General features: G+C 47.3%; 1 protein-coding gene across 4 annotated transcripts; it reads left to right on the plus strand.

The window, feature by feature from the left end:
• Window positions 1–1,262: 1,262 nt before the first annotated feature.
• LOC311530913 (uncharacterized protein) lies at window positions 1,263–24,438 on the plus strand. 4 transcript variants are annotated; one of them, XM_084647945.1, is made up of 4 exons: window positions 1,263–1,329; window positions 2,029–2,188; window positions 17,954–18,058; window positions 22,964–24,438. In XM_084647945.1, the coding sequence occupies exon 4, from the start codon at window positions 22,975–22,977 to the stop codon at window positions 23,899–23,901; it is 927 nt and encodes a 308-aa protein (XP_084504071.1). In that variant the 5' UTR covers window positions 1,263–1,329; window positions 2,029–2,188; window positions 17,954–18,058; window positions 22,964–22,974; the 3' UTR covers window positions 23,902–24,438. The 4 variants fall into 4 exon arrangements, with proteins under 4 accessions (XP_084504071.1, XP_084504072.1, XP_084504073.1 ...); XM_084647946.1 differs by lacking the exon at window positions 2,029–2,188 and having other exon boundaries at window positions 1,281–1,329; XM_084647947.1 differs by lacking the exon at window positions 1,263–1,329 and having other exon boundaries at window positions 1,899–2,188; window positions 17,954–18,022.
• The last annotated feature ends 942 nt before the right edge of the window (window positions 24,439–25,380 follow it).

Consider the following 25,380-nt stretch of genomic DNA (forward strand, 5'->3'; position numbering starts at 1 on the left):
ATACCTAGAGGGAAAAATAAGCAATTTATGCAGATACTCATAATGCATAAATAGAGAGAATGGATTATAATGGGAGGGGATTTTTTATCAAAATCAGTTACAAGTTGGGAGTCCCAGCACCACTGTGCTGAAATTCCCTCCGAAACCTCTTTCCACTCGGCTTCCCAAAAACTCAGTTCAACTCCCAACTTCGTCCCTCGCGTTTTTTATTGAGCATCCAGCCAGGCTACGCTGAGCTAATTAAGTATAAACACAGGAAGTAAACACAGGGGACAATGCGAATCCAAAATTACACGCAACCCTCTCTCTTTATATACATTTGTCCATCTCTTTGCCTTCACTTTACATTGCATCGCCCATGTTAAAACTGGTGCAGTTACTTTGCAAACCCCGATCTCTGCACCGCACGTTCTGGCCATGCACTACACGTGTTCACCCTACGCCTCCCCTTGCTTGTACGTTCCTAACTTATCTTGCTCGCTGTGATCTTGTTCCTAAGAAATAGCCCCCTGTGGGTTCCCCCTCTGATCTTTAGCTCGATCAGGAATTGTGTCTCTTTCCCTGACCCACATCGTCACTTCTTTGAGTTAGCATCAACATTCTATTTTCAGCCTAATAATCTATTCCCTGCAATCCTGTCTTGCAAAAAATAAGGCCTTCCCCTGTGTGTTTAATGTCTCATGTCAAGCGAGGCCTATCTACACTATGTAGGGTGACCAGATGTCCCGATTTTATAGGGACAGTCCTGATATATTTTCTTATATAGGTGCCTATTATCTGCCACCCCCGTCCCGAATTTTCACATTTGCTATCTGGATCACCCTAACACTATGATTCATGATAACAGGATCACCCTCTCCACTGTTCATTAACACATGACAAGGTCCCCTCAGACCTTTTAGACCTGATGGAGTAAACATGTGCTTGCCAGCATGTTATGGGGGGATTTCCACATCTCTCTGTAGTTCAGGGGTGGGTAAACTATGGCCCAGGGACCGCATCCAGCCCTCAAGCTCCCACCAGGGAGCAGGGTCCAGGACTTGCCCTGCTGTGGCGCTCCAGCTGGGGAGAGGGGTCAGGGGCTTGCCCCACTCTGTGTGGCTCCTGGAAGCAGCGGCATGTCCCCGCTCTGGCTCCTATGCGTAGGGGCAGCCAGGGGGCTCTGCACACTGCCCCTGCCCCAAGCACTGCCCTGCAGCTCCCATTGGTCAGGAACCGCAGCCAATCAGAGCTGCGGGGCAGCACCCGTGGACAGGGCAGTGCACAGAGCTGCCTGGCGGCGCAAGAGCCGGAGGGGGGACATGCCGCTGCTTCTGGGAGCTGCTTGAGGTAAGCACCACCCAGCGCCTGTGCCCTTGGCCCCCTCCCATGCTCCAGCCCTGATCCCCCTCACTCCCTCCGAACCCCTCGATCCCAGCCCGGAGCACCCTCCCGCACCCCCACCCCTCATCCCCAGCCGCACCCCCACCCCCTCCCGCACCCCAACCCCCGATTTCGTGAGCATTCCTGGCCCGCCGTACAATTCCCATGCCCAGATGTGGCCACGAAGTTTGCCCGCCCCTGCTGTAGTTCAAGGGGACCCACAGCTTGCCTCAGGAGGCAGGAACGGGGGTTACATTTTTCTAACAACACCCGCCCCCCCCCCCAACCGCAAGCATGCTCCCCTCCCTCCTCTGTGTCACCCTCTCTCCCCACCCTTCAATCCCCCCGCCCCCCTTCCTGCTCATCCACCCCAGTGCAAGGCTGGGAGACGCTGCCTGCACCCCAGAGGCGGGCGGGGGGGGCTGGCTGGCGGCAAAGCAATCGAGTGCCCGCTAGGACCCAGGAGGCGCTGGGGTGGGGGCGGTGACGGGAGGTCACCCCCAGCCCCCGCAGCAGGAAGTGCAGTTCAGCCGCTACAGTGTAGCCCCTGATCGCCGCTGGCTGCAGGGCGGGCGCCCTGCGCTGGCCCCGTGCAAGATCCCCCCCCCCCGGCTGCAGAGGGGCGAGGGTCAGCCCGAGGGAGTCTCATCCCTGCTGCTTCCCCAGCGGCTCTTCCATCCCAGTTCAGAGACCTCGGCCTGCCCAGGACTTTCCCTGTAGGGCAGACGGATCTTCCGCCCCCCCCCAAAGGAAAAGAGCTGGGACCCCAGATCCAGGAGGAAGACACCTCCCGCGGAGGAGCCGAGCTGCTCCACTTGGAGCGAAGGTAAGAGAGCCCTTCCCTTCCCTTCCCATCCCATCCCTTCCCTTCCCATCCCATCCCATCCCATCCCATCCCTTCCCATCCCGCAGCTGATCCTGCTCGCTAAACGCTCTGCAGACTCTGCTTAAACTGTCCCAGCCCCCGGAGCCCTTGACGGGGGATTTTAATTTGGAAGATCGGCTCAGCTTGATTTTTATGGTGCTTTATTTATTTATTAATGGCTCTTCTTTGTTATGGGTGAATGGTCACCTCCTCGCAGGGACTAGGGGAATCCGTGCAAAATGTGTGTTTTGTGTGGGGCAAAACCACAGGGGCCCAAATCCTCAGCTGGTGTCAAATCAGTTTTCAGGGGGGTAGCCGCCTTAGTCGGATGAAGTGGGTTTTAGCCCACGAAAGCGTATGCCCAAATAAATTTGTTTGCCTCTAAGGTGCCACAAGTCCTCCTCGTTGTATCCATGAAGTCAACAGTGTTGTGGTCAATATGCCCCAGCTGGGGATCTGGCCTGATTTATTCCAGTGGAGCTGTGATCCATTGACACCAGCTAGAGATCTGGTCCCGTTTATTCCGGTGGAGCTGTGATCTATTGATACCAGTTGGGGATCTGGCCCCGTTTATTCCGGTGGGGCTGTGATCCATTGACACAGGCAGGGTCTGATCAGAAACAGTCAAATAAGAGTCCCAATCAACTACAGCGTGTAAAGGCAGACAGCTAAAAGGAGACAAGTTTTTAAAGTGCTTGTATACCATTGTTAGAAGTTTAAATAATAAGATGGGTGAACTAGAGTGCCTCATCTTAAATGAGGATATTGATCTAATAGGCGTCACAGAAACTTGGTGGAATGAGGATAATCAATGGGATACAGTAATAGCAGGGTACAAAATATATCGGAAGGACAGAACAGGTCATCCTGGTGGAGGAGTGGCATTATATGTGAAAGAAAGCATAGAATCAAATGAAGTAAAAATCTTAAAATGAACTAAATTGCACTATAGAATCTCTCTCTATGGATAGAAATTCCATGCTCGAATAATAAGAATATAGCAGTAGGGATACATTACTGACCACCTGACCAGGATGGTGATAGTGACTGTGAAATGCTCAGGGAGATTAGAGAGGCTATTAAAATAAAAAACTCAATAATAATAATGGGGGATTTCATTTATCCCCATATTAACTGGGTACATGTCACCTCAGGATGGGATACAGTGAGAAAGTTTCTTGACACCTTAAATCAGTGGTCCTCAAAGCCAGTCTGCCACTTTTTCAGGGAAAGCCCCTGACGAGCCGGGCCGGTTTGTTTACCTGCCGCGTCTGCAGGTTCGGCCGATTGCGGCTCCCACTGGCCGCGGTTCGCTGCTCCAGGCCAATGGGGGCTGCGGGAAGCGCGGCCATCACGTCCCTTGGCCCACGCCGCTTCCCGCCTGTAAGCCTGACTTCAGTACTGGGCAAACTGGTTGAAACTACTCTGAAACCTTTTTTATAGCAGCTGGGTTAGTCTCTATTCGCAAAAGAAAAAAGAAGAATATTGTCAGACATAAATGAACATAATTTGTTGAGGAAGAATCAACATGGTTTTAGTAAAGGGAAATCATGACTCACCAAGCTACTAGGATTCTTTGAGGGGGTCAACAAGCGTGTGGCCCAAGGGTATGCAGTGGATATAGTGTACTTAGATTTTCAGAAAGCTTTTGACAAAGTCCCTCACCAAAGGCTCTTAGGCAAAGTAAGCTGCCACAGGATCAGAGGGAAGTTCCCCTCGTGGATTGGTAACTGGTTAAAAGATAGGAAACCAAGGGTAGGTATAAATGGTCAGGTTTTGGAATAGAGAGAGGTAAATAGCGGTGTCCCCCAGGGGCCTGTTCAGGGATCAGTCCTATTCAACATATTCATAAATGATCTGGAAAAAGGGGTAAACAGTGAGTTGCCAATATTTGCAGATGACACAAAATTACTAAAGATAGTTAAGACCCAGGCTGACTGTGAAGAGCTACAAAAGGATCTCTCAAAACTGGGTGACTGGGCAAGAAAATGGCTGATGACATTTTATGTTGATAAATGCAAAGTAATGCATGTTGGAAAGCATGATCCCAACTATACATATAAAATGATGGGGTCTAAATGAGCTGTACCAACTCAAGAAAGAGATCTTGGAGTCATTGTGGATAATTCTCTGAAAACATCCACTCCATGTGCAGCGGCAGTCAAAAAAGTGTAAAGAATGCTGGGAGTAATTAAGAAAAGGATAGATAATAGGACAGAAAATATCCTGTTGCCTCCATATAAATCCCTGGTACGCCCACACCTTGAACACTGCATGCAGATCTGGTCGCCCCATTTCAAAAAGATATATTGGAATTGGAAAAGGTTCAGAAAAGGGCAACAAAAATGATTAGAGGTATGGAACGACTTCCATATGAGGAGAGATGAATAAGACTGGGACTTTTCAGCTTGGAAAAGAGACCGCTAAGGGGGGATATGATTGAGGTCTATAAAATCATGACTGGTGTAGAGAAAGTAAATAAGGAAGTGTTATTTACTCCTTCTCATAACACAAGAACTAGGGGTCACCCAATGAAATTAATAGGCAGCAGATTTAAAAAAATAAAAGGAAGTATTTCTTCATTCATCGCACAGTGAACCTGTGGAACTCCTTTCCAGAGGATGTTGTGAAGGCCAAGACCATAAGAGGAGTTCAAAAAAGAATTAGATAAATTCATGGAGGATAGGTCCATCAATGGCTATTAGCCAGGATGGGCAGGAATGGTGTCCCTCGCCTGTGTTTGCCAGAAGCTGGGAATGAGCGACAGGGGATGGATCACTTGATGATTCCCTGTTCTGTTCATTCCCTCTGAGGCACCTGGCACTGGCCACTGTCCGAAGACAGGACATTGGGCTAGATGGACCTTTGGTCTGACCCAGTAGGGCCATTCTTATGTTCTCATGACGCCAGCTGGGGCTCTGGTCCCGTTTATGCTGGTGGAGCTGTGATCCATTGACACCAGCTGGGGATCTGGCTTGAATAATTTGTATCAACATACAGTATTTTTTTGGGTAACTGTTTGTACAAACTGGTTTAAGTTCCTTCAGAAGCAGCAAATGCCCAACAAAGTGGAATACATACAAACTGCAGAGGGAAAGTGCCTGTTAGATCAAGATTTTTTTAAAAAAAAAGAATTAAGACCTTGTCTAAGCTAAGATTTTTGGGGCAGATTTTCAAAGGCGCAAATGGCCTGTTTGGGGTTTGTACAGCTCCTAGCACAGTGGTGACCTGAACTGTGTGGCACTTACAGGAGCTGCATTTTTAGGTACCCTAAATAGCTTTGAAGATCTATCCCAGAGAATTGAGGTCATAACTACAGACTGGAGGAGAGGAGGGGGGAGAGACTGTATCTTGGAAAGCAGTGACTCTGGAATGGATTTAGGAGTCCTAGTGGGCCCTAGGATCAACTCAACACGATCTCCCGGTGTGATGCTGTGACAGAAAGTGCTAATACAATCCTTGGGTGTAAACGGGAATGGGAAATAGAAGAAAAAAGGTGATTTTGAAATTAAAAATGGTAAATTACCAGATCAGAATAAGAATATAGGACACGTTATACTACAAAACACTGTTATGAAGGGATTGCTTAGCTTCTAGCCTCAGTGATCCTTTCCTGTGATCCCTACATTAAGTGGCACCGTGACATCCATCTACACATTAACCAAGCTAAAACCTGGTGGGCTAAGGACAATGAGTCATAAAACCACCATTTAAATAAATACACAAAACAATGGAATGAATCTACATTGGCAGTGGATCACCATTGAGACAATCAGAAGAGCAGATAAGACAGATTCCCGAGGGATCTGTGAGGCTCTATGCAGGCAGCTCACACCTGTGTAAATGAATGAGGAATTCTTTTCACACCAAAGACATGAACAAGAATTCCAAAATAAGTTAGGGTGGTGGATGTGCAAACCCCTTCACCGAATCCAGCCTCCTTCAACAGCTTGAGACCTCATTTCAGATGGAGGAGAGACGTTGTATCTAGGCAGTGGGCTGCATTGTGACTTCAACACCACAGCCATGGGGGTCAGGGCTGAGATATGCTACCTAAAGAGGAACAAAAGCCCATCCACCACCCTCAGCCTACTTCGCCTGTTTGTGGTAACTTTCATCCCCTCTGCAACCCCTCCTATTCTAGGGGTTTTCCTCCCTGCCACTTTGCAACCCATCTGCCCCTATCTGTTTTACGATCCCTGGGTCAATTTCTGCCCATCGCTCCCCTGCTGCCCCTCTTTAAAGCAGTGAGCAGATGCACCTTGGGCACATTACTGGGGGCATTCAATTCGCTGGAGAAAGCTCAGTAACAGCAAAGTAGCCAATTCCAGTCAGAAACCATTTGTGGCATTCACTCTAGTTTTACAAACTGTTCGCTGGCACAACTTGCTACCGGGAGCAGTTGCTAGCCATTCTTTTTGGTTGCCCCGTCACAGTTTGCTTGCCCTTGCCTTTCCCCATCCGCTGATTCTTAAGTGGAGGATGTCAGGTAATGCAGTGAGTTAATGTTAGCTTAGGTACGGGGTGGTGGGAAGTAAAGCCTGTGGTTGGTGATGAGACAGTTATTTAATGGCTGAGGAGTCTACAAAGGCCCATTTGGCTGCCACAAGCCACCGTAGAATGTTTTTCCAATGCTAGCAGTTTGGCGAGGGGAGCGGGGAGGGAGGTTGGGGGAGAATTAAGGCTTACTAGCTAGCAGGGGAATTTTCCAGGACCTGGCTGAAGGTGCCAGGAATGGGCTCTCCAGACACCAGAGCAGTGGCGTGCCATGGCCTTTGTAGTAAGGCATGCGGCCACTTTTAGCAAACAGATTTTGCGCTAAACTTTCCATCCTGATGAAGAGTCCACCAGCTCTGCTCTATCACGGCTGATTCAGTGCTATGCTTGCGTGCCCTAGCGACGTGGCACAAAATGGAGTCCTCCATGTGGCGTGGTCTCATGTGGGGAGGACGCCGCTTTGTTCGACAATGCACGTTCAGGGGCTGGACGGAATCGTCCCTCAACCCACAGGACGCCCATCGAACCACGTGTTTTGGGAATTCTGGGGCATGTGCTGCATACATAAATGGCACACTGCTGCACCAGAGAAAAGCGCATCGGGGTCTGTAGGAATCCAGGTTACAGGGAAGGTGGCATTCAGACCCCATTCAGAGGAAGTAGCACTCAGCAGCTTCTGAGACGGATTTCTGAACTGGGATCTATAATCAGATTTTTCCTGGGCTTGAGAGGGTAGAGAAAGCACCTCTAGATGAACAGGACCTGAGTTCACCCATGGGTTTACTTGTAAGTAATACAATAAGAGTTTGTTAGCCACTTCCTGCCTCAATGGCTAGAAGTTCCATGCTTGAATAAGAAGAATATAGCAGCAGGAATATACTACCAACCCCCAGACCAGGATGGTGATGGGATTCTGAAATGCTCAGAGAGATTAGAGAAGCTACAAAAATAGAAGACTCACTCATAATGGGGGATTTTAACTATCCCTGTACTGACTTGGTACATGTCACCTCTGAACGGAGATCAAATTTCCAGACTCTGTTAACGACGGCTTCTTGGGAGCAGCTGGTCTTGGAACCCACAAGAGGAGAGGGAATTCTTGATTTCGTCCTAAGTGGTGCAGAGGATCTGGTCCAAGAGGTGAATATAGCTGGACTGCTTGGCAACAGCAGCCATGATGTAATTAAATTGAAACATCCTTGGGAGGGAAATACCAAAGAAGCCCACCACAGTAGCATTTAGCTTAAAAAAGAGGAACTGCACAAAAATGAGGAAGCTAGCTAAACGGAAAATAAAAGGAACAGTCACAAGAGTGAATTGCATGCATGCTGTATGGAAACTTTTTAAAACCACCATAACAGAGGCTCAAATTAAATGTGTGCCCAAATTTTAAAAAACAAAAACCAGTAAGAGAACCAAAAAGGAAAAAAAAGCCACCATGGCTAAACAACATAAGTGAGTTGCTTAGAGGCAAAAAGGTGTCCTTTAAAAATTGGAAGTTAAATCAGACTCAGGAAAACAGAAAGGAACATAAACTGTGGCAGGTCACATGTAAAAGTATATTTAGGCAGGCCAAAAAGAATTTGAAGAGCAACTAGCAAAAGACACAAAAAGCTTTTTGAGTACATCAGAAGCAGGAAGCCTGCCAAACGGTCAGTGGGGCCGCAGGACAATCGAGGTGCTAAAGGAGGACCAAGTTGTGGGGAGAAGCTAAATAAAGTCTTTGCATCGGTCTTCATGACTGAGGATGTGAGGCAGATTCCCAAACCTGAGCCATTCTGTTTAGGTGACAAATCTCAGGAACTGTCCCAGACTGAGGTGTCATTAGAGGAGGTTTTGGAACAAATTGATCAAACTAAACAGCAATAAGTCACCAGGACCAGATGGGATTCCCCCAAGAGTTCTGAAGGAACTCAAAGGTGAAATTGCAGAACTACTAACTGTGGAATGTTTCAGAGTAGCAGCCGTGTTAGTCTGTATTCGCAAAAAGAAAAGGAGGACTTGTGGCACCTTAGAGACTAACCAATTTATTAGAGCATAAGCTTTCGTGAGCTACAGCTCACTTCCTCAGATGCATATCGTGGAAACTGCAGCAGGCTTGTGGAATGTAACTTATCACTTAAATCAGCCTCTGTTCCAGATGACTGGAGGATACCTAATATAACATCCGATGAAGTGAGCTGTAGCTCACGAAAGCTCATGCTCAAATAAATTGGTTAGTCTCTAAGGTGCCGCAAGTCCTCCTGTTCTTTTTATGGATACAGACTAACACGGCTGCTACTCTGAAACCTGATATAACACAGATTTTTTTAAGAAAGGCACCAGAGGCGATCCTGACAGTTACAGGCCGGTAAGCCTAACTTCAGTATTGGACAAATTGGTTGAAACTAAGAATTATCAGACACATAGATGAACATGGTTAGTTGGGGAGGAGTCAGCATGGTTTTTGTAAAGGGAAATCATATCTCACCAATCTAGAAGAATCCTTTGAGGGGGTCAACAAGCATGGGAACAAGGGTGACCCAGTAGATACAGAGTACTTGGACTTTCAGAAAGCCTTTGCAAGGTGCCTCACCAAAGGCTCTTAAGCAAAGTAAGCTGCCAAGGGATAAGAGGGAAGGTCCTCTCATGGACCAGTAACTGGTTAAAAGATAGGACACAAAGGATAGGAATAAATGGTCAGTTTTCAGAATGGAGAGCGGTAAATAGCGGTGTCCCCCAGGGGTCTGTACTAGGACCAGTCAACATAGTCATAAATGATCTAGAAAAAGAGGTGAACAGTGAGATGGCAGTTTGCAGACGATACAGAATTACTCAAGATTGTTAGCTCCAAGGCTGACTGCAAAGAGTTACAAAGGGAGCTCTCAGAACTGGCTGACCGGGCAACAAAATGGCAGATGAAATTCAATGTTGAGAAATGCAAAGTAATGCACATTGGAAGCATAATCCCAACTATAATTACCAAATGATAGGGTCTAAATGAGCTGTTACCACTCAAGAGAGAGATCTTGGCGTCATTGTGGTTAGTTCTCTGGAAACATCTGCTCAGTGTGCAGCAGCAGTCCAAAAAGCGAGCAGAACGGTAGGAACCATTAGAAAATGAATAGGTAACAAGACCGAAAATATCATATTGTGTCTACATAAATCCAGAGTTTTACTACTGCGTGCAGTTCTGGTCACCCCATCTCAAAAAAGATACATTAGAATTGGAAAGGGTACAGAGAAGAGCAACAAAAGCAATTAGGGGGTGGAACAGCTTCCTTAGGAGGAAAGATTAGAAAGACTTGGACTGTTGAGTTGGAAAAAGAGACAGCTAAAGGGGAGGGGCGGGGGTAGGATAGAAATCTATCAAATCATGTCTGGGATGGAGAAAGTGAACAGGAAAGTGTTATTTACCCCTCCACATAACACAAGAATCAGGGTCACCCAATGACATTAATCGGCAGCGGGGTTAAATCAAGCAAAAGGAAGTATTTCTTAATGATTCCCAACATTCTGTTCGCTTTTTTGACTGCCCCTGCACATCGAGTGGATGTTTTCAGAGAACTATCCACAGTGACTCCAAAATCTCTTTCTTTCTGTGCTGTTGAGGAGGATGAAAGTCCCAGGGAAGGAGAGCATCTAACTGGAGCAGAGGGAAACAATCCCATAGTTGGGACCCTCCTTCCAGATGATGTTCTGGTATCCTCTCGCACTGAGGACACCGCTCCGGGGGAGGGAACTCATGCTATTGGGAAGAGACAGATATTAGTAATTGGTGATTTGATCATTAGAAACATAAATAGCTGAGTTTGCGATGAGCAGGAGAACCAAACGGTGACTTGTCTGCCTGGTATGAAGGTTGCGGATCTCTCGAGATGTCTAGATAGATTTATGTGTAGTGCTGGGGGGGAGCCGGTGGTCGTGGTACATGTAGGTACCAATGACATAGGCAAGGATAGGATTGAGGTCCTGGAGTCTAAACTTAGGCTGTTAGGTAAGAGATTGAAGTCTAGGACCTCCATGGTAGCATTCTCTGAGATGCTCCCAGTTCCATGTACAGGGCTAGTTAGACAGGCAGAACTGCAGCGCCTCAGTGCATGGATGAGATGATGGTGTAGGGAGGAGGGGTTTAGATTTATTAGGAAATGGGGAAACTTTGGGGAAAGGGGGAGCCTATACAGGAAGGATGGGCTCCACCTAAACCCAAATGGAACCAGATTGCTGGCACTTAACATTAAAAAGGTCTTAGAACAGTTTTTAAACTAAGGGCTGGGGAAAAGCCGACAGGTGCGGAGGAGCACATGGTTCGGACATCCCTTAGGGGAGGATCTACTCATAGAGGCTCTCTGTGTCCTAGTGAGGACGAGAGGATGGAAAATGATAAAATAAATGCAGGTTCTGATCAGAAACAGTCAAATAAAAAAGAGTCCCATTCAATTACAATGTGTAATGGCAGACAGCTAAAAGGAGTCAAGTTTTTGAAGTGCTTATATACCAACGCTAGAAGTCTAAATAATAAGATGGGTGAACTAGAGTGCCTCATATTAAGTGAGGATATTGATCTAATAGGCATCACAGAAACTTGGTGGAATGAGGATAATCAATGGGATACAGGAATACCAGGGCACAAAATATATTGGAAGGACAGAACAGGTCGTCCTGGTGGGGGCGAGGCATTATATGTGAAAGAAAGCATAGAATCAAATGAAGTAAAAATTGTAAATGAATGAAACTGTACCATAGAATCTCTATGGATAGAAATTCCATGCTCGAATAATAAGAATATAGCAGTAGGGCAATATTACTGACCTCCTGACCAGGATGGTGATAGTGACTGTGAAATGCTCAGGGAGATTAGAGAGGCTATTAAAATAAAAAACTCAATAATAATAATGGGGGATTTCAATTATCTCCATATTGACTGGGTACATGTCACCTCAGGACGGGATGCAGAGAGAAAGTTTCTTGACACCTTCAAGGACTGCTTCTTGGAGCAGCTGGTCCTGGAACCCACCAGAGGAGAGGCAATTCTTGATTTAGTCCTAAGTAGAGCTTAGGATCTGGTCCAAGAGGTGAATATAGCTGGACTGCTTCGTAATAGTGACCATAATATAATTCAATTTAACATCCCTGTGGCAGGAAAAACACCACAGCAGCCCAACACTGTAGCATTTAATTTAAGAAAGGGGAACTACACAAAAATGAGAAGGTTAGTTAAACAGAAATTAAAGGGTACAGTGCCAAAACTGAAATCTCTGCAAGCTGCGTGGAAACTTTTTAAAGACACCATAATAGAGGCTCAAAGTAAATGTATACCCCAAATTAAAAAACACAGTAAGAGAACCAAACAAGAGCCACCGTGGCTAAACAACAAATAAAAGAAACAGTGAGAGGCAAAAAGGCATCCTTTAAACATGGAAGTTAAATCCTAGTGAGGAAAATAGAAAGGAGATAAACACTGGCAAATGAAATGTAAAAATAGAATTAGGAAAGCCGAAAAAGAATTTGAGGAACAGTTGTCCAAAGACTCAAAAAGAAATAGCAAAATGTTTTTTAAGTACATGAGAAGCCGGAAGCCTGCTAAACAACCGGTGGGGCCGCTGGACGATCAAGATGCTAAAGGAGCACTCAAGGACGATACAGCCATTGCAGAGAAACTAAATTAATTCTTTGCATGGGTCTTCACAGCAGAAGAGGTGAGGGAGATTCCCAAACCTGAGCCATTCTTTTAGGTGACAGATCTGAGGAACTGTCCCAGATTGAGGTATCATTAGAGGAGGTTTTGCAACAAATTGGTAAATTAAACAGCAATAAGTCACCAGGACCAGATGGGATTCACCCAAGAGGTCTGAAGGAACTCAAATGTGAAATTGCAGAACCACTGACTCTAGTCTGGTTTCAGAGTGGTAGCCATGTTAGTCTGTATGAGCAAAAACGACAAGGAGTCCTTGTGGCACCTTAGAGACTAACAAATTTATCTGGACATAAGCTTTCGTGGGCTAGAATCCACTTCATCAGATGCATGGAGTGGAAAATACAGTAGCAGGTATAAAAACACAGCACATGAGAAGGTGGGAGTTGCCTTACCAAGTGGGAGGTCAGTCTAACGAGACAACTCAATTAACAGTAGGATACCAAGGAAGGAAAAATCACTTTTGTAGTGGTAATGAGAGTGGCCCATTTCAAACAGTTGACAAGAAGGTGTGACAGGTTTCAGAGTAGCAGCCGTGTTAGTCTGTATCCGCAAAAAGAAAAGGGGGACTTGTGGCACCTTAGAGACTAACAAATTTATCTGAGCATAAGCTTTCGTGAGCTACAGCTCACTTCATCGGATGCATTCAGTGGAAAATACAGTGGGGAGATTTATCTACACAGAGAACATGAAACAATGGGTGTTACCATACACACTGTAACGAGAGTGATCAGGCAAGGTGAGCTATTACGAGCAGGAGAGCGGGTTGAGGGGGACCTTTTGTAGTGATAATCAAGGTGGGCCATTTCCAGCAGTTGACAAGAATGTCTGAGGAACAACGGGGGGGTGGGGGGGGCAGATAAATATGGGGAAATAGTTTTACTTTGTGTAATGACCCATCCACTCCCAGTCTTTATTCAAGCCTAAGTTAATTGTATCCAGTTTGCAAATTAATTCCAATTCAGCAGTCTCTCGTTGGAGTCTGTTTTTGAAGTTTTTTTGTTGAAGAATTGCCACTTTTAGGTCTGTAATCGAGTGTCCAAAGAGATTAAAGTGCTCTCTGACTGGTTTTTGAATGTTATAATTCTTGACGTCTGATTTGTGTCCATTTATTCTTTTACGTAGAGACTGTCCAGTTTGACCAATGTACATGGCAGAGAGGCATTGCTGGCACATGATGACATATATCACATTGGTAGATGCGCAGGTGAACGAGCCTCTGATAGTGTGGCTGATGTGATTAGGCCCTATGATGGTGTCCCCTGAATAGATATGTGGGCACAGTTGGCAACGGGCTTTGTTGCAAGGATAGGTTCCTGGGTTAGTGGTTCTGTTGTATGGTGTGTGGTTGCTGGTGAGTATTTGCTTCAGGTTGGGGGGCTGTCTGTAGGCAAGGACTGGCCTGTCTCCCAAGATCTGTGAGAGTGATGGGTCGTCCTTCAGAATAGGTTGTAGATCCTTGATGATGCGTTGGAGAGGTTTTAGTTGGGGGCTGAAGGTGATGGCTAGTGGCGTTCTGTTATTTTCTTTGTTGGGCCTGTCCTGTAGTAGGTGACTTCTGGGTACTCTTCTGGCTCTGTCGATCAAGAAGGTGTGAGTAACAGTAGTGGGAAATTAGTATGGGGGAAATTAGGTTTTGTAATGACCCAACCACTCCCAGTCTTTATTCAGGCCTAATTTGATGGTGTGCAGTTTGAAAATTAATTCCAGTTCTGCAGTTTCGCGTTGGAGTCTGTTTTTGAAGTTTTTTTGTTGAAGAATTGCCACTTTTAGGTCTGCTATTGAGTGTCCAGGGAGATTGAAGTGCTCTCCTACTGGTTTTTTAATGTTATAATTCCTGATGTCAGATTTGTGTCCATTTATTCTTTTGCATAGAGACTGTCAGGTTTGGCCAATGGACAAGGCAGAGGGGCATTGCTGGCACATCTTTTCATGTGCTGTGTATTTATACCTGCTCCTGTATTTTCCACTCCATGCATTTGATGAAGTGGGTTCTAGCCCACGAAATTTTATGCCCAAATAAATTTGTTAGGACTCCTCGTTGTTTTGACTGTAGTCTGTAACGTATCATTTAAATCAGCTTCTGTACCAGATGACTAGAGGATAGCTAATGTGAGCCAATTTTTAAAAAGGGCTCCAGATGTGATCCCGGCAATTACAGGCCTGTAAGCCTGACTTCAGTACCGGGCAAACTGGTTGAAACTATAATCAAGAACAATTTTGTCAGAAATATAGATGAACATAATTTGTTGAGGAAGAGCCAACATGGTTTTAGTAAAGGAAAATCATGCCTCACCAATCTACTAGGATTCTTTGAGGGGGTCAACAAGCGTGTGGCCCAAGGGTATGCAGTGGATATAGTGTACTTAGATTTTCAGAAAGCTTTTGACAAAGTCCCTTTGTCCCACCAAAGGCTCTTACGCAAAGTAAGCTGCCACAGAATCAGAGGAAAGTTGCCCTCGTGGATTGATAACTGGTTAAAAGATAGGAAACAAAGGGTAGGTATAAATGGTCAGTTTTCAGAGTGGAGAGAGGTAAATAGCGGTGTCCCCCAGCGGTCTGTTCTGGGACAAGTCCTATTCAACATATTCATAAAAGATCTGGAAAAAGGGGTAAACAGTGAGGTGGCAAAATTTGCAAATGATACAAAATTACTAAAGATAGTTAAGACCCAGGCAGACTGTGGAGAGCTCCATAAGGATCTCTCAAAACTGGGTGACTGGACAACAAAATGGCAGATGAAATTTAATGTTGATAAATGCAAAGTAATGCACATTGGAAAACATAATCCCAACTATACATATAAAATGATGGGGTCGAAATGAGCTGTTCCCACTCAAGAAAGAGATCTTGGAGTCATTGTGGAGAGTTCTCTGAAAACATCCACTCAATGTGCAGCAGCAGTCAAAAAAGCGAATAGAATGCTGGGAATAATTAAGAAAATGATAGAGAATAGGACAGAAAATATAATGTTGCCTCTATATAAATCCATGGTACGCCCACATCTTGAATACTGTGTGCTGATGTGGTCGTCCCATCTCAAAAAAGATACCTTGGTATTGAAAAAGGTTCAGAAAAGGGCAACCAAAATTATTAGAGGTATGGAGCGGCTTCCGTATGAGGAGAGATTAATAAGATTGGGACTTTTCAGCTTGGAAAAGAGATGGCTAAAGGGGGGGATATGATTGAGGTCTATAAAATCATGACTAGTGTAGAGAAAGTAGATAAGGAAGTGTTGTTTACAACTTCTCATAACACAAGAACTAGGGGGCCCCCAATGAAATTTATAGGCAGCAGGTTTACAACAAATAAAAGGAAGTATTTCTTCATACATTGCACAGTCAACCTGTGGAACTCCTTTCCAGAGGATGTTGTGAAGGCCAAGACCATAAGAGGGTTCAAGAAAGAGCTAGATAAATTCATGGAGGATAGGTCCATCAATGGCTATTAGCCAGGATGGGCGGGGATTGTGTCCCTAGCCTCTGTTTGCCAGAAGCTGGGACTGGGTGACAGGGGATGGATCACTTGATGATTCCCTGTTCTGTTCATCCTCTGGGGCACCTGGCACTGGCCACTGTCCGAAGACAGGACACTGGGCTAGATGAACCTTTGGTCTGACCCAGTAGGGCCATTCTTATGTTCTTAAATAGCTTCTGGGGGTGGCTCAGTGATATGTTGCCATAATAAATGGACAAGAGGAGGGGCTAAGCGGTCATGCCACTGTTTGTGTGGTGTTCCACCTCTTTGAGTTCCAGCCGTGTTCTGCACGCTCTCTAGCTGCATTCGTTGCATCGGGCGCAGCTGTGCTGAAGGGTGGAGGGGTGAGCCGGAGCGGGCGGGGAGGACTTTTCGCTGTGGTACGAGGAGAAGGAGCATTTCAGCACCGAATTCTGTAGCGGGTGTATCAGGAGACGGGGGAGGGGGTCTTCTTGCCAGGGGCATTGGCACGCTGGTGCCAGACGGAGCAGCCGTCTCCAAGGGGTCCCTGGAGGCCGTGTCGCCCAAGGAATCCTCAGGGTGAGGGTGAAGGGGAAGTAAGGTTTCCGAGCTCAGGGGTGGTTTCACTGCTGGTCGCCCGCCTCTTCCCCATCCCCTGAGGAGGAGAACTGGCTGCAGCAGGGCCGGCTTAGGTGCGGGGTTTTCTGGGAGCTGCTGGTGGGTGTGAGCTAGAAGGGAAGGGGTAGGAAATACGCTGGAAGAGGAAGGGAGGGGAACAGGGTGTGACAAGCCACCTGGGACGCGTTCTGCCTGGGACCCGATTTTCAGAACAGGCCCTTTGGGGGGGAAGGTAGAAATTCTCCTATTGCTGGAACAGGCAACAACCCCTCTGGATGGGGCTGGGAAAACGGACCAGAGTCCTGGTGTTGGAGTCTGAACCTACTAGCCAGGGGCTGCTGTGAAATACGAAGGGGGCACTCAGTGGTGAGGCCCCGTCCCCTCACCCCCAGCTACTGGGAATGGGAAAGGGGTTGGGATTCATGTCCCTCGACCCTGCTGAGGAGCTCCATCTCCTGTATCAGCCTCTGGCTAGTAAGTGTGTGATAAACGGGAGGGCCCCTGCTCTCCTCCATCGGCTGGGAGGGACAAGGAGCTCTCTCTTTCTCCCCACCCTGAAGCCTCCTGGCTGCTCTGAGCAGGGTGGGGGTGGGATTCTGCTCCTCTGAGACCCCCCAGAGCTTCCATTTTATCGGCCCTCCTCCACTGTGACTAGTGGGATTGTGGCTGGGGCAGCAGGTGCTGAGTGGGGGTCTCTTGCTGTTTCAGGGGCCGGTGACCTTTGAGGAGGTGGCTGTGTATTTCACCCAGGGGCAGGGGGCTCTGCTGGACCCCACCCAGAGAGCCCTCTATAGGGACGTCATGCAGGAGAACTATGAGACGGTGACCTCGCTGGGAAAGGGATTTCCGTCCCCTCAATTATTAGAAGCCGTGGGGTCCATGGTTTGCCCAGGCAGGTCAGGTTCTTTCCTGCTCAGTTTGACTTCATGGGAATGGGCTCCATAGTCTCACGATCCAGCATGAGAGACACTTTTACCTCCATGCCACCTCCCATGAATGCGGGATTGAGAGATACTAGGGCGCTGCTAATTCATTCTCATCCCTCTAGTTTTGGATTTATGCCCTGAAGCAGCGTGTTGACCTGCCTGTATTAAGTCTCACTCACACACACTCAGCATCTCTGTTCCCCTCCCTTCCTGGGACTAGCTCCATCCGTGGGGAGGGGCTCTGGGCTCTGCTGGTTCAGAAAGAGACAGATTTGTAACACCAGAGCTGTGTGTGCGTCAGTAAGGCCTCCCCAGGTGCACAGATCCTGGAAAGTCCTGCTGAGGACATAACTCGTTCCTCCCACCGTTGTCTGCTTCTCCCATGGTGACTCAGTGACCATGTTCCCATCTGTTCAGATTTCACATCCCCCTAGTACAGCCCAGGGTCAGGTTAAAAATGAAAGGGATTTTCTTTGTGACAAATCCTCTCCCAATGCATGACATGCCCTGATTTTGCCCCTTGAGCAGGACTGCCCCTTCCCAAACCTGACCTGATCTTCCGTTTGCAACAAGGGAAGGAGCCGTGGGTCCCAGATCTCCAAGCGCCTGAGAGAAGGCAGATCCGGAGAGGCGCCTGCCCAGGTGAGGGATCAGAGAGACTGACACAGAAACAGCCTGGTAAGTGAAGGCAAAAGCGGGGTTTGTGAGCGAGCTCCCCCAGTTCTTTCTCATCTCACCCAGGTCAGGGCTGTAGGTAGGAGGTGTCATATCCCCATGAGTAGGGCCCTACCAAATTCACGGCCATGAAAAACGCGTCACGGACCATGAAATCTGGTCTCCCCCCATGAAATCTGCACTTTTGTGTGCTTTTACCTTATACTATACAGATTTCCCAGGGGAGACCAGCCTTCCTCAAATTGGGGGTCCTGACACAGGGGGGCATCACAAGGTTATTTTAGGGGGGGTCACGGCATTAAGAACAAAAGAATGGCCCTACTGGGTCAGACCAAAGGTCCATCTAGCCCAGGATCCTGTCTTCGTACAGTGGCCAGTGCCAGGTGCCCCAGAGGGAATGAACAGAACAGAGAATCATCAAGTGATCCATCCCCTGTCACCCATTCCCAGCTTCTGGCAAACAGAGGCTAGGGACACTATTCCTGCCCATCCTGGCTAATAGCCATTGATGGACCTATCCTCCATGAATGTATCTAGTTCTTTTTTGAACCCTCTTATGGTCTTGGCCTTCACAACATCCTCTGGAAAGGAGTTCCACAGGTTAACTGTGCATTGTGTGAAGAAATACTTCCTTTTATTGGTTTTAAACCTGCTGCCTATTAATTTCATTGGGGGACCCCTAGTTCGTGTGTTATGAGAAGTAGTAAACAGCACTTCCTTATCTACTTTCTCTACACCAGTCATGATTTTATAGACCTCAATCATATCTCCCCTTAGCCATCTCTTTTCTAAGCTGAAAAGTCCCAGTCTTATTAATCTTTTCCTCATACAGAAGCCATTCCATACCCCTAATCATTTTTGTTGCCCTTTTCTAACCTTTTCCAATTCCAGTATCTCTTTTTTGAGATGGGGCAACCACATCTACACACAGTATTCACGATGTGGGCGTACCATGGATTTATATAGAGGCAACATGATATTTTCTGTCCTATTATCTATCCCTTTCTTAATTATTCACAGCATTCTGTTCGCTTTTTTGACTGCCGCTGCACATTGAGTGGATGTTTTCAGAGAACTATCCACAATGACTCCAAGATCTCTTTTCTGAGTAGTAACAGCTCATTTTGACCCCATCATTTTATATGTATAGTTGGGATTATGCTTTCCAATGTGCATTACTTTGCATTTATCAACATAAAATGTCATCAGCCATTTTGTTGCCCAGTCACCCAGTTTTGAGAGATCCTTTTGTAGCTCTTCACAGTCAGCCTGGGTATTAACTATCTTTAGTAATTTTGTATCATCTGCAAATTTTGCCACCTCACTGTTTACCCCTTTTTCCAGATCATTTATGAATATGCTGAATAGGACTGGTCCCAGAACAGGCCCCTAGGGGACACCGCTATTTACCTCTCTCCATTCTGAAAACTAACCATTTATACCTACCCTTGGTTTCCTATCTTTTAACCAGTTACCAATCCATGAGAGAACATTCCCTCTTATCCCGTGGCAGCTTACTTTGCGTAAGAGCCTTTGGTGAGGGACTTTGTCAAAGGCTTTCTGGCAATCTAAGTACATTATATCCGCTGGATCCCCTTGGGCCACATGCTCACTCTGGAGCCCTTTTTAAAAATTGGCGTCATATTAGCCATCCTCTCATCCAGTGGTTCCCAAACTTTTTCCGCCGCTTGTGCGGGGAAAGCCCCTGGCGGGCCGGGGCGGTTTGTTTACCTGTCGCGTCCGCAGGTTTGGACAATCGCGGCTCCCAGTGGCCGCAGTTCGCTGCTCCAGGCCAATGGGAGCTGCTGGAAGCGGCAGCAAGTACATCCCTCGGCCCACGCTGCTTCCAGCAGCTTCCATTGGCCTGGAACAGTGAACCGCGGCCACTGGGAGCCGCGATCGGCCGAACCTGCGGACACGACAGGTAAACAAACCGGCCCGGCCCGCCAGGGGCTTTCCCCGCACAAGCCGTGGAACAAGGTTGGGAACCACTGCTCTAGTCATCTGGTACAGAAGCAGATTTAAACGATAAGTTACATACCACACCTAGTAGTTCTGCAATTTCACATTTGAGTTCCTTAAGAACACCTGGGGGAATCCCATCTGGTCCCGGTGACTTACTGCTGTTTAATTGATCAATTTGTTCCAAAACCTCCTCTAATGACACCTCAATCTGAGACAGTTCCTCAGATCTGTCACCTAAAAAGAATGGCTCAGGTTTGGGAATCTCCCTCACCTCTTCTGCCGTGAAGACCCATGCAAAGAATTCATTTAGTTTCTCTGCAATGGCCGTATCGTCCTTGAATGCTCCTTTAGCATCTTGATCGTCCAGCGGCCCCACCGGTTGTTTAGCAGGCTTCCGGCTTCTCATGTACTTAAAAAAAAATGTTTCTATTATTTTTCAGTCTTTGGCTAACTGTTCCTCAAATTCTTGTTTGGCCTTCCTAATTCTATTTTTACACTTCATTTGCCAGTGTTTATGCTCCTTTTATTTCCCCCACTAAGAGTTAACTTCCACATTTTAAAGAATGCAATTTTGCCTCTCACTCCTTCTTTTACTTTGTTGTTTAGCCATGGTGGCTCTTGTTTGGTTCTCTTTTTATGTTTTCTAATTTGGGGTATACATTTACTTTGAGCCTCTATTATGGCGTCTTTAAAAAGTTTCCACGCAGCTTGCAGAGATTTCACGTTTGGTGCTGTGCCCCGTTAATTTCTGTTTAACTAACCTTCTCATTTTTGTGTAGTTCCCCTTTCTTAAATTAAATGCTACAGTGTTGGGCTGCTGTGGTGTTTTTCCTGCCACAGGGATATTAAATTGAATTATATTATGGTCACTATTACGAAGCAGTCCAGCTATATTCACCTCTTGGACCAGATCCTAAGCTCTACTTAGGACTAAATCAAGAATTGCCTCTCCTCTGGTGGGTTCCAGGACCAGCTGCTCCAAGAAGCAGTCCTTGAAGGTGTCAAGAAACTTTCTCTCTGCATCCCGTCCTGAGGTGACATGTACCCAGTCAATATGGGGATAATTGAAATCCCCCATTATTATTATTGAGTTTTTTATTTTAATAGCCTCTCTAATCTCCCTGAGCATTTCACAGTCACTATCACCATCCTGGTCAGGAGGTCAGTAATATTGCCCTACTGCTATATTCTTATTATTTGAGCATGGAATTTCTATCCATAGAGATTCTATGGTACAGTTTCATTCATTTACAATTTTTACTTCATTTGATTCTATGCTTTCTTTCACATATAATGCCACTCCCCCACCAGGACGACCTGTTCTGTCCTTCCAATATATTTTGTGCCCTGGTATTCCTGTATCCCATTGATTATCCTCATTCCACCAAGTTTCTGTGATGCCTATTAGATCAATATCCTCACTTAATATGAGGCACTCTAGTTCACCCATCTTATTTAGACTTCTAGCGTTGGTATATAAGCACTTTAAAAACTTATCTCCTTTTAGCTGTCTGCCATTACACATTGTAATTGAATGGGACTCTTTTTTATTTGACTGTTTCTGATCAGACCCTGCCTGTATTTTATCACTTTCCATCCTCTCATCCTCACTAGGACATAGAGAGCCTCTATGAGTAGATCCTCCCCTAAGGGATGTCCGAACCATGCGCTCCTCCGCACCTGTCGGCTTTCCCCCAGCCCTTAGTTTAAAAACTGTTCTAAGACCTTTTTAATGTTAAGTGCCAGCAATCTGGTTCCATTTGGGTTTAGGTGGAGCCCATCCTTCCGGTATAGGCTCCCCCTTTCCCCAAAGTTTCCCCACTTCCTAATAAATCTAAACCCCTCCTCCCTACACCATCCATCTCATCCATGCATTGAGACTCTGCAGTTCTGCCACCCTTACTTCTGCACGCCTTCAGAGCTGCGTGGCTGGAGAGTGTCACTTGTTCGCTGGGCACCCAGCTCTGAAGTCCGCCCTACCATCAGCAGCCGCACAGAAGTGCGGGTAGCAGCACCGCAACCCCCCCTACAATAACCTTCCATCCTCCTCACTGCTCCTTTTGGGGTCAGGACCCCTACAATTGCAGCACTGTGAAATTTCAGATTTAAATAGCTGAAATCATGACATTTACCATTTTAAAAATCCTATGACCGTTAAAATGACCAAATGGACCGTGAATTTGGTAGGGCCTTACCCATGCCCCATGACACTCGCAGCGCCTCACCCATCCTAAAGGACAGCTGGCAGGATCTCCCTCCCCAAATTTACTTCCCCCTGAGCGTGTGCATGACAGAATCCTATTTCTCCCTTGTGTGCACCTGCTGTTCCGTGATCTGTTACCACTGGGTTATTCCACTTCCTCTTCCAGGCCTGCAGGCTTCTCTTTTCATTGCTGTGTTATTCATCTCTCTCACTAGCTTCACACTGCAGTGTCATGAGGCAGCGCTGTTCAGAGAACTGACTGCTTCTATAGCTCCCCAGTGCCTCACCGCTGCTGGAAGGAATCAGAGAAATGTAGGGCTGGAGGAGACCTCGAGAAGTCATCAGGTCCAGCCCCCTGTCCTGAGGCAGGACCAAGTAAACCTAGACCATCCCTGGTAGGTGGGATAAGCCTTCATTTCTGTTACACACACACACACCCCTGCAGACACTATATTGTGAAGCTAGAGAGAAATAATGGGGTGGATTTGTGGGGAGGGGACAGAGGACACTCCATGTTTGAAAGACGAGGAGGAATATCCTGGCTGTAATGAATCAGAGAGCTCCATGTGCCCTCTTTACACTTCAGAGAAGGAAAATTTACACATAGGTCAATTTTTTTACCTTTCTCAGTCTCCACAACCATTACTGTGCTGTGTCTCTCCTCTTTGCTATGCCCCTTTCTTTCCTTTCATCCCGGCAGAGGGGATGACTCCTGTCCGGGTTCTCTCTCTTTACTCCAGCGAGCGACAGGATGGTGAAAGAGGATGAGGAAGAGAATCCACGGCAGGCAGGCTGTAAGGAGCCAGAACCCCATGGGGCATCATCCAGATGCTCCAAAGAAGACATTGCATCAAGTCTTGAGCAGGGAAAAGCCTCTGAGAGTCAGCACAGGTCAGGAAAGCAGCCAGGGAAGAAAGGGTGTCAATTCATTAGTTCTAGTAGAGGTGGAAAGGACATCCTGGAAACCTCAGTGCAGCAGAGAACCCATACAAGAGAGAAAAAAAAAACACCCACCGAATGCGAGAGACGATTCAATATGAGCAAACAGCTTGGTGGATCTCAGACCCCCCACCAGGGAGAGAAGCCCTATAAATGCCAGGAGTGCGGGAAAAGTTTCAATCAGAGCTCCAACCTTATTCTGCACCAACGAACGCACACGGGAGAGAGGCCCTACAAATGCCTTGACTGCGGGAAAAGTTTCAATCGGAGCTCGAGCCTCGTCGTGCATCAGAGAATCCACACGGGAGACAAACCCCACAAATGCACCAAATGTGGGAAGAGTTTCATTCAGAGCTCAAACCTGACGACGCACCAAAAAATCCACACGGGAGAAAAAAACTGTCAATGCCCAGAATGTGGGAAAATGTTCAGCGACAACTCAGCCCTGATTAAGCATCGAAGAATCCATTCAGGGCAGAAACCCTATAAATGCCCGGAATGCGGGAAAGGGTTTAGTGACAGCTCAACCTGCATTCGACACCAGAGAACCCACACGGGAGAGAGACCCTATAAATGCCTGGATTGTGGGAAAAGCTTCAATCTGAGCTCCAACCTAGTTACGCACCGGAGAATACACACGGGGGAAAGACCCTATAAATGCCTCGACTGTGGGAGAAGCTTTAGTCAGAACTCGCATCTGATTAAACATCAGAAAGTCCACACGAGATTGAAATCTTGAATGCGGGAGCAGTTGCAGTCGGGGCTTTGGTTTAGTTTGGAATCAGCAAATCCATACAGGGAAGAAACTTCCTCGATGTCCTGAGAAGGGAAAATGTTATGGGGATGGGGGAATGCAATCAAGAGTATTTTTTTTGTTGGGGGCAGGGGAAGAAATTAGACATATGAATGCTTGCTGGCAGGGGAGGAGAATTTTTGAGTGGGGAGGGATGGGGGAGACAGGCATAAAGTGGCTTGACTTTGTGCAAAACATGACAATCCCACACTGATCTGGCCTTCTATCCACCATTCATTCTATTGAAAAGTGGCACGGTGTGCCCTTTGGCCATCTTGCCGCTATGGACAAAAAAGCCCCAGCAGGGTGTGCTGCCCCCGAGGCCATCCCGGACATTGGCTGCTTTGCAGGATTGAGCCAGATTTGGGAACTTCACTACACGACGTCTGGGATGACGCCATTGACTGAGGCCACAGGCTGGTGCAGCGGTTCCCGGTGGACTGGGTGTGTTTGATGAAGATGTTTGATAGCTCAGTGCTGCAGCATGGGGGTGTGGGGGGGATTATGGGAGAGGAGAAATGAGGATGAGTGGTAGGGATGGGGAGAAGGGCCAGGGGGAGGTAGAGCTGGGAAGGGGAAGGGGGATATAGGAGGGAAATGAGAGGGTTGGGGGAAATAGAGTCAGGGGTGTCTGTCAGCATCAAATTCTCTCTTCCCATGTGTGTTGTGATCTATAGGGGCTGCCTTTCTTGGGGGGTGAGGGGGAATGGAGGGGTCTGATCCCCGCTCCCTACCTTTGGATGTGGGCAGGGATGTGGGGTTCCCTGTCCCCCTAGGGGGTGGGTCTGATTTCCACCCCATGCTCCGCCTCATGTGACCCTTGTGCCTCTGGGGATGTCTCTGCCCCCATCCCTGCCCCACATATATAAGATGGTATCTGGGGCGAGGGCTGTCTCTTGGGGGTGCCTGAACCCCTTTCCGTGCCCCTACTCATGGGATTAGGGGCCTTGTCCATGGGCCATGGGGGCCTTGTGTGGGGAGGGTCAGGGGGTGGAGGAGAGGCGGGAGTCAGCCCCGCAGCGGAGGGGGTGGGGACCTTGAGGAAGGGGCGGAGCAGTGATGGAAAGAGGCGGAGCACAGGCGGGGCCCCCACGGTCCAGGTGGCAGGGCGGCAGTGGCTGCCCCAGGGGAGGCCTATGATGCCCACCACCTATGCTACCCACCATTTTAGTGCACGCGTAGCTTCTTATCTACTAATGGCTTAATGGGACAGGCAGGGGAGAATGAGCTAGAAACAGTGTGCGTGTGGGGGGGGCATCTGTATGTTGCTTGAGGCGGGGAGACACTAGCCTTTTCTCACATGCTTAAAGTTACCGTCAGAGGCATGTCATAAAGCGGCCAAGATTTGGGGACCGAGGCCATGTCTGAGATTTCTCTCCCCTGCCCTGTTTGCAATAACGCACTCCGAGTATTTCAAAGCACGAC

The sequence above is a fragment of the Lepidochelys olivacea genome (genome assembly GCF_965140295.1).
Source record: "Lepidochelys olivacea isolate rLepOli2 genome assembly, chromosome: 14".
Taxonomy (NCBI): Eukaryota; Metazoa; Chordata; order Testudines; family Cheloniidae; genus Lepidochelys; species Lepidochelys olivacea.